General features: G+C 35.9%; 1 protein-coding gene across 1 annotated transcript in view; it reads right to left on the bottom strand.

Annotated features, from left to right (window-relative positions):
- Positions 1 to 1,890: 1,890 nt before the first annotated feature.
- The window catches only part of LOC106870198 (periostin), a 43,549-nt gene continuing 36,308 nt past the window's right edge, over positions 1,891 to 9,131 (bottom strand). The window contains exons 11-13 of the mRNA XM_014916202.2: positions 5,436 to 5,658; positions 4,359 to 4,476; positions 1,891 to 3,780 (exon numbers count right to left, since the gene is read on the bottom strand). Of these exons, the coding sequence (XP_014771688.1) occupies positions 3,584 to 3,780; positions 4,359 to 4,476; positions 5,436 to 5,658 (538 nt within the window). The 3' untranslated portion in view covers positions 1,891 to 3,583. The remainder of the gene's footprint in view (positions 3,781 to 4,358; positions 4,477 to 5,435; positions 5,659 to 9,131) is intronic.

A 9,131-nucleotide genomic window follows, 5' to 3' on the forward strand; every position in this document is an offset into this window, starting at 1 on the left:
TAGTTCAGAATCTGCGTTCCGTTGTTTCTTCAAGAAATTTAATGTACGGAAGCGGAGTACACCTAATGGTGTATAACCACTTTCGTCGACGTAATTACTCATCAGGCTGGTGGTGCTGCAATGAACTCTTCTCTCCTGCAGGTATTTCTGCAAGCTTCTTTATCGAACATGACATTGATCTTGCTACAACTAGTATTATTTTTGTTGTTGTTTTTAGTCTTGTTACTGCTACTGACACTGCTACTACTTTTTCTTAATTACTACTACATCTGTAGTATTGCATGGTGGGAGGTGACTGCGAACCACAGTTTTATCTGCAAAATCTCTTCTAACTTTTTTTTGCTGGCCGTCCAGTGAAGACAAACTCATGATGAAAAGTTTTACTATGCTTCAAAAATGTTCTTTCTGTCAAAAATTTACCCACTACGGCAAATAACAAAAACGGTTCATCAGTCCCTTGTGGTTCTAGTCAACCCCCAAAACAGTGTAGAAAACAACCCCGTAAAAATTTTAGGGGGGGAAGGGTTTAGTCGATTATATCACCCTCAGTACAGGACTGGGACTTCATTTTATCGACCCTGAAAATATGTAAAGTAAATCGATCAGCATAATTTGAACTCAAAATGTAAAGAGACGAAACAAACACTGCTTAGCATTTTGTCAGGTGCTCTAACAACTTTGCCAGCTCACCACATTATTATTATTATTATTATTATTATTATTATTGAGTGAGAGAGCAGTGCATGCAATCAAAGTGACACTGGGGTAAAATATACAAAGCCCATTATACCCATCATGACTACCCGTCTGATAAAAGTACACCAGGCACATGCATCACAACCATATATGCGCGACATGGTGATCTCATATAAAGATAAACAGCGCATGAGTTGAGTAGCTTATCCTGATAATAATAATAATAATAATCCTTTCTAGTATAGGCACAAGGCCTGAACATTCGGGAGAAGGGAGTAGTCGATTACATCGAGCCCTATGTGCAACTGGTACTTGATTTATCGACTCCGAAAAGGTGCGGCATTTGAACTCAAAACGTTCAATTAGTCTAAATCAGTAGTGGTTGTTATTGTTGTTGTTTAGACATACAGATATATATTACACAGATTATCAGAGGCATTTAAGCAATGATCGTCCTATCGGATCTTATTCAAAACGGGGGCACCAGTATTTTCTTAACGAAACACTTTGAAACTTGGGACACTGGTAGAATGTGTCATATAAAACATCTTTTTCTCTTAGTCTTCTTAACAAAAAAACGTACATCGCAAGTTATTTCATGTTAAAGTTGTCGTATTTCTGTAATTTCAACCAATGACTGACGTCCATTCAGCCGAATACATTAAGTGCTGACTACGTAAACAAACGATTCTCAAACGATTCTGGCGATGATAAAATTATTATTTCCTTGTCAAAAAATGGCTGAAGCATATTGGCAGTAGGGTTAGGGTTAGGCAGTAGCTAATAAACCTTTCATAAAGTTCAGGCAGATGTTAACGAAATAAACACGCATGAAAGAAAATGAAAAAAGCAAATGTTGTACACATACAGTTCAGGCAGATGTTAACGAAATTATAAATGGAGATTAAATACGCTTTACACCGCTTAAACTGCCAAAGGAGTAAGTATAAACAGCTGAATACTTGTCAGTGATTGGTTGAAATTATCGAAATAAGACAATTTTTTACATGAAATAAATTCGAATACAAAAATGTTTTTCTGTTCTATAACACAAAATAGAACATACCTAGGATTACATTATCCAGTTTAATTACATTAATTACATTTCCTTTCTGTACGATGTGAACTTAAAGATATTTGGTTGCTTTGAATGGCTGTATCGAGGTTCCTAAATTAGATACTAGAAGTCTGTAGTTCCGTTGTATTTTTTATTATTTATAAATTCAATATTGGCAAAGGAGGCAGTGTTTGTTCAAAGTAGTATTCTATGTATAGCGTACATATATAGTCAGAAAGCTACAATATTGTGTCTTTCCTCTTTAGAAAGTTTCTTGTATAGACGTTGTTGTTGGCACTCCGTCGCTTACGACGTCGTGGGTTCCAGTTGATCCGATCAATGGAACAGCCTGCTCGTGAAATTAACGTGCAAGTAGCTGAGCACTCCACGGACACGTGTACCCTTAACGTAGTTCTCGGGGATAGTCAGCGTGACACAGTGTGACAAGGCTGACCCTTTGAAATACAGGTACAACAGGAACAAGAAGTAAGAGTGAGAGAAAGTTGTGGTGGAAGAGTACAGCAGGGTTCGCCACCATCCCCTGCCGGAGCCTCGTGGAGCTTTTAGGTGTTTTCGCTCAATAAACACTCACAACGCCCGGTCTGGGAATCGAAACCGCGATCCTATGACCGCGAGTCTGCTGCCCTAACCACTGGGCCATTGCGCCTCCACTGTATAGGCGTACAGAGCTAAAAAGAACAGATGTACAAGTAGCAGACAAAAAGCGTCCAGAATGATTAACAAATCCCTGCTGTCACAAATAGCTGGCAGGGTGGGTAAAACTTTATTAGCAACTGATGTATTAACTCAAAATATCAGTCTGTGTATCTTAACATGGATATACTGTTTTGAGGCTTTCCATAGCTTATTAAGACATACATACAGTAAGACATACAGAATGCTGTTGTATATAAATTTCAGTAGTATAAAGATGGCAGTGTAAGTTTTTATAGATTTTTTTTTTTTTTGCAGAATGATTTTTTGTTTGTTTTCTTAACAAAAGAATATTTCAGTGATTTACTAAAACCGTTTACTCATTCAAACTTTATTTTATTCGTTTTTTTTTCCTTCCATCCATTTCTTTCATATATTTTTTTCCTTTGTTTCTCAACACATTTTATTTGCTTTCTTCTTTTTTCATTAGATTTTTCTTTCCTTTGTTTAATCTCTCCTTCTTCAGATAATTTTTTCACCTTTCAACCAGCTTTTCTTTCACTCATTTATTGCATCTTTCTTTTATTAAATTTCACTTTTACTCATCCAATCCTTTCACCTCTTACCAAATATTTCCTTCCAACAAATCTTTCTTTCCTTCATCAATTACTCCCTTTTTTTTTCCCATCAAGTATTTTCTTCATTCCATTGATTTCCCAATTCAATCAGAATATTTTCAACTGCATATATAAAGCTTCAGTTTCAAATTTAAAGCCTGCATCAGTCACACAGACACTGAAATATTTTTTAAATATGTTGTTGACAAATTTTGTAATGGTAATTTATCCAGTACTTTGGCTTAAAGCTGCTCTAACGGCAATTCTGCTTTCGAAAAAATATCATCTAATTTGTATCATTTTAAAAATATTTTAAAAGTAAAAGTCAGTATCTGTGTATTTGATAAAACCCAGTACCAGGATACAGTCAGAAACAAAGTTTTAGTCCAAAAGATTCAAACAATGAACAGTAAACAGAAAATATCCGAATGCGAGCATCCAGGTACAGGTACACACACACACACACACACAGTATTTCATTTATAACATTTGCATTCACATTTTCAATGTAGAAACAATCTGAGTATCTATCCGTATTTTCCTTTTAATAAAATTATGGTCACGTGTGTGTGCACAGCAATAAAATGAGTGAAACGATCATTAACACAGTAGAAAGTCGAGGCTGAGCAGCGTTTCCAAACAACAGATCATCATTTAAAAAGAGAACTTGGTCGATGATGTGAACAATACCATTTGTGGCTGCCAGGTCAGAATGCAAAACTTTTGCAACTTTATGACCAAGTCGGATTGTTTGAGCTGCAAAAAAGAAATGATAAACTCAGATTTATATATAAGTGGACAGGCAGATAAATACAAGTCGACTTAAAGCATACATTCACATAGAATACAAAATACAGAGTACAGGCAAAAGAATAGAAAATCGTCAAAACGAGTTATGTGATAGTCTTATCAGCTGTTTCGAGTATCCATAGTGTATATTGGAATCATGTTCATACATAAAAAAAGACACATGACGTCATAAGAGTTTGTAATAACGTAAGTTCCTACGGGCTGGTTAGACATAGCCAGGTTACCCTCACTGGAAAAATATACCTAAATATGTTCTGCAACACAATGAATGAATGAATGAATGAATGGATGGATGAATGGATGAATGAATGCATACATGTATGTAGGTAGGTAATAGGTAGGTAGGTAAGTTCCCTAAGGTCACAGATATAGGTCGTAAAATTACAAATTAGTCACCCATATAATTTATTTATATATATATATATACATAGAAAGAGAGATAGACAGAGCGAAACAGGGGAGAAAAAGAGAGAGAGAGAATAAAAGAAAGAAAAAAAAAAAAGAAATAAATGATTGATACTTACAGAGTTGACTTTTTTGGAAAACTACTGGTACTCCAACAGAAGAGAAAAAATTTTGAATACCATCAGCCAATGAATCCATAAAGATACACTGGTCTGTGAATATCATTCGTTGGAAGACCTGTTTGAAATAAAAATAAAGTTGTTATTTACAAGTATACAGGCATGGCTGTAAGGTTACTCAACAATGTGGTCTTGAGTTCAATCCCACTGTGTGCCACTTTAGGTAAGTGTTTGACTAAAGTCTTGTAAGTGGATTTGGTAGACCGAAACAGTAAGAAGCCTGTCGTACATACACATGTATGCGTGTGTGTGCGTGCATGCATGTGTGTGCATGTGCATGCATGCATGTGTTTGTCGTTGTGCCTCTGTTTCTCCACCACCATTGATTGAATACCAATGGTGGTTTGTTTACATCCCCATAACCTAGTGGTTCAGCAAAAAGATACCAAATGAAATAAGTATTAAGCTTTAAAATAAGTATTGAGGTCAATTCATTTAACTAAACCCTTCAAGGGGACACCCCAGTATGGCCACTGTTGAATGTCAAAGCAAGTAAAAGATACAGCATACTTTACAATACACTTCCCACAATATTTTTTTTAAAACCAAAATTGCAAGTCATAAAAGGAATAACTAAATGCTTAATTTCTTCAGTCACTTTATCCTATGTATTGGACAAATTTTCAGCATAAATTACAAAAGAAATATAAATTATAATTGAGCCACAGTTACTAATTCATTGGACTCCTCTAAAACATGCGTATAACCAAGATCATGTTATTCTGACTCAGTGTTTGCTCACAGGTCATAAAGGATGGCTGCGTCTTCTCATAAACCACACAGATTTAAGTAAATTGGTAATTTTTTGACCTAATATAAGCAAAATATTTATCTATGCCAAAAATTAAGCATATTGGATGCTGAATTCTTTAAGAATTTACTCAAAATGTGTTATTTACCTGTATTTTGATATGAATAGAAAACAAAATTTTAAATAGTTTTATTTTTTTATCCTTGAGTGAAGGGGTTAAAATATGTAAAACTTCTGTGGAAACAAAACCACAGAGTTATACATACCTTTTTCAGTACCTTAGGACTCTTCCAAATCTCTTTCCCAATATGATTTCGCATCATTATCTCAATGGCAGTCCCATTTGGAATAAGCACAGTAAAATCACATTTCTGAAAACCACATCGTCTATAATTTGTTGACAGAAACCTACTATTAGAGTTATAAATTCTTTTATTGTCAGTTAGTTCTTGTTGCAGGCCAGTTATTTGCAATGCAGCATATGGTTGCCTAGGCAAGAAACAAAGAGAAAATAAGAACAACAACAACAATAATAATAATAATAATGGTTTCAAATTTTGGTACAAGGCCAACCTGTTCGGTAAGAAGGTAAGTCGATTACACTGACATCAGTCCTCAACTGGTACTTATTTTATCGACCCCCAAAGGGATGAAAGGCAAAGTCAACCTTGGCAGAATCGGAACTCATGACATAAAACTGGAGAAAATGCTGCTAACTATTCTGCCAGCTCATCACTTTATATAATTATAATACAGCAAATATTCTGCTTAATACCACAGATTTGCCTGTCAGTTTTTTGTCTTTAACCAGTTGAGTATGTCCCTTAGAGGCTGACGATATGTGCATCTCAAATCATGAGCAGAAGTAGTGGGGGAGTATTATAGTCATGTGTTGAGAGAAATTCTATGGAGTTCAAATAATTCACCTCTGGAAACATGAGTGTTTCATTCAACATCCTTAAACAACACTTATTCAAGGACCTTTTCAGTGGGATGGGCTACTCAACCTGAAGAAAATTCTAACTGGGCCCCACCTGCAAGGTCATGCACTGTTTATCTTGATATGAGATCACCATGTCGTGCACATATGGCTGTGATGCATGTGCCTGTTAAAGGTACACCCTTAACATGATGGGTAGTTATGATGGGTACACTAGACTTCATATATTTTACCCCAGTGTCACTTTGATGGCATGCTCTGCTTTCTCACTCAATAATAATAATGATGATGATGACGATGATGATGATGATGATGATGATAATAATAATAATAATAATAATAATGGTTTCAAATTTTGACCCAGGAGCAGCAGTCGATTACATCAGCCCCAGTGTTTCACTGGTACTTAGTTTATTAACCCTGAAAAAGGATGAAAGGTAAAGTTGACCTCAGCAAAATTAGAAATAATAATAATAAAAATAATATTATTTACATTATTTACATTTGATGGATATTTGTCCTCATCTTGTTTGTTGTTAACACAACGTTTCAGCTGATGTACTCTCCAGCCTTCGTCAGGTGTCCTGGGGGAATTTCAAACTTGGTTTCTCATTCCTAAGGTATTTTTCTGATGTTAATATTATTATTATTGTTATTATTATTATTATTATCATTATTCAGGTCACTGCTTGGTATTGAACTGGGAATCTTGGTTTAGTAGCCTATGGGCAATTCTTCTTTTTCTTTTTTCTTTCTTGCCTTTAACCCTCCAACGTGCAGTATAGGCCACTTATAACTGAATTCCTTGTCGCACAATTTCTCGCTTCTGTACTTATACTCTGCCATGAATGTCCTCTTTTCTCTAGTTCCTTTTGTGTTGATCTACGCCACGAGTTCTTAGGCCTACCCCTCTTTCTATATCCATCTGGATTCCACTGTAAAGCACTTTTCGCTACATTTGGTGTGTCTTTTCTAATTATGCTACCAATCCACTTCCACTTTCTCTTAAATATTTGTTCTCTAATCGGAACTTGATTCGTTCTTTGTCATAGCTCCATATTGCTTATGTGTTCTGGCCATCTAATTTTAAGTATACTACGCAAGCACCTGTTGATGAATGATTGTATTTGCTTATTTGACTTAACTGTTGTTCTCCATGTCTCAGCTCCATACAATAACACCATGGGCAATTATGGAGTGAATTTTAGGGCTTATAAATCTAATATTTTCCTATCCTTCCTTAATACTGGTTCCCATATGCTACTCATATCTGCATTAGGTCTGCTTAGGAGGTTATTATGTCATAGCATATGTGCTGCCTCTTTTAGTTTTCGTATTTTCCAGTGGTGTTCTCTGTCTATTATTTTAACTTCATCCCAAAGGGGGAGGTGGTCTCTGTTTTTCCATACATGATCAGCTATACCCGATTTATCAATATCTCCTTGTGTAACAGTTTTGCGATGTTCCTCTACCCATATTTTGAGGGGGTGACATGTTTCACCTTTGTATAACTTACCACAGCTGCATAAGATGGAGTACACGCAGTCTTTGGTCATATTCTCTTCTATTGGTGGTTTTAATTGAAGGAGATATTTGCAAAGTGTTGTATTACTCTTGAATACTGTCCTGTCATATGGACTGCATATCTTTTGTATCTTTTCAGAGAGGCCTTTCACATAGGGTAGACAGACTGTGGTCAGTTTATGGGTTTCATCCTCTCTTCTCTTCATAATTGGAGTGGATAGTATGTTTTAGGGGTAGTTGTTGCTTAATAGATTGTTACTTAGCTTGATCATTTTTTTCGTGGTGTGTATCACGATCGCTACTTATATTCTTCACTCGATGTTTTAGGCACTGAGCAATCCCTTTCTTTACACTGTATGGATGGTGGGAATTGAAGTTGAGCTATCGTTCAGTGAAGATATAAAAAGATACAAAAGATATGCGGCCCATATGACATCAGGACAGTATTCAAGAGTAATACAACACTTCACAAATATCTCCTTCGAGTAAAACCACAATAGAAGAGAATATGACCAAAGACTGAGTGTACTCCATCTCATGCAGCTGTGATAGGTTATACAAAGGCGAAACATGTCGCCCCCCCTCTAAATACAGGTAGAGGAACATTGCAAAGCTGTGATACAAGGAGATATTGATAAATCAAGTATAGCTGATCATGTATGGTAAAACAGAGGCCACCTCCCCCTTTGGGATGAAGTTAAAATAATATACAGAGAACACCACTGGAATATACGAAAGCTAAAAGAAGCAGCACATATGCTACGACATAATAACCTCCTAAGCAGACTGAGTGCAGATATGAATAGCATATGGGAACCGGTATTAAGGAAGTACGGGGAAATATTAGATTTATAAGCCCTAAAATCCACTCCATAATTGCCCACAGGCATATGACATAGTGGTTAAGAGCACAGGCTACTAACCCCAAAATTCCAAGTTCAATTCCAAGCAATGACCTGAATAATAATAATAACAACAACAACATCTGACAAATACCTTAGGAATGAGAACCCAGGTTCAAAATTTCTCCAAGACACCTAATGAAGGATGGAGAGTACATCAGCCAAAATGTTGTGTTAACAACAAACAAGATGAGGACAACTTCAGCCAAATATAAATAATGTACATAATTCCTCATCTCTCAAATATAGAACTGTATAAAAATAATAGTAATAATAATGGTCTCAAATTTTTCCACAAGGGCAGCAATTTTGGGGAGGGAGTGAATCGATTACATCGACCCCATTACTCAAATGGCACTTATTTTATCAACCCCAAAAGGATGAAAGGCAAAGTTGATCTTGGCAGAATTTGAACTCGGGATGTAAAGATAGATGAAATGCCACTAAGCATTTTGTACAGTATACTACTAATTCTGGCAGACCATCTTATCTTATAATAAAACCTCCCAAGAGGTTAAAGATGAGGGGTTAAAGCAGGGCTTCTCAAACATTTTTTATCTATGGACCCCTTTGATTATTATTAACCTCTGATGATT

The sequence above is a fragment of the Octopus bimaculoides genome, chromosome 4 (genome assembly GCF_001194135.2).
Source record: "Octopus bimaculoides isolate UCB-OBI-ISO-001 chromosome 4, ASM119413v2, whole genome shotgun sequence".
NCBI classification, from domain to species: Eukaryota; Metazoa; Mollusca; class Cephalopoda; order Octopoda; family Octopodidae; genus Octopus; species Octopus bimaculoides.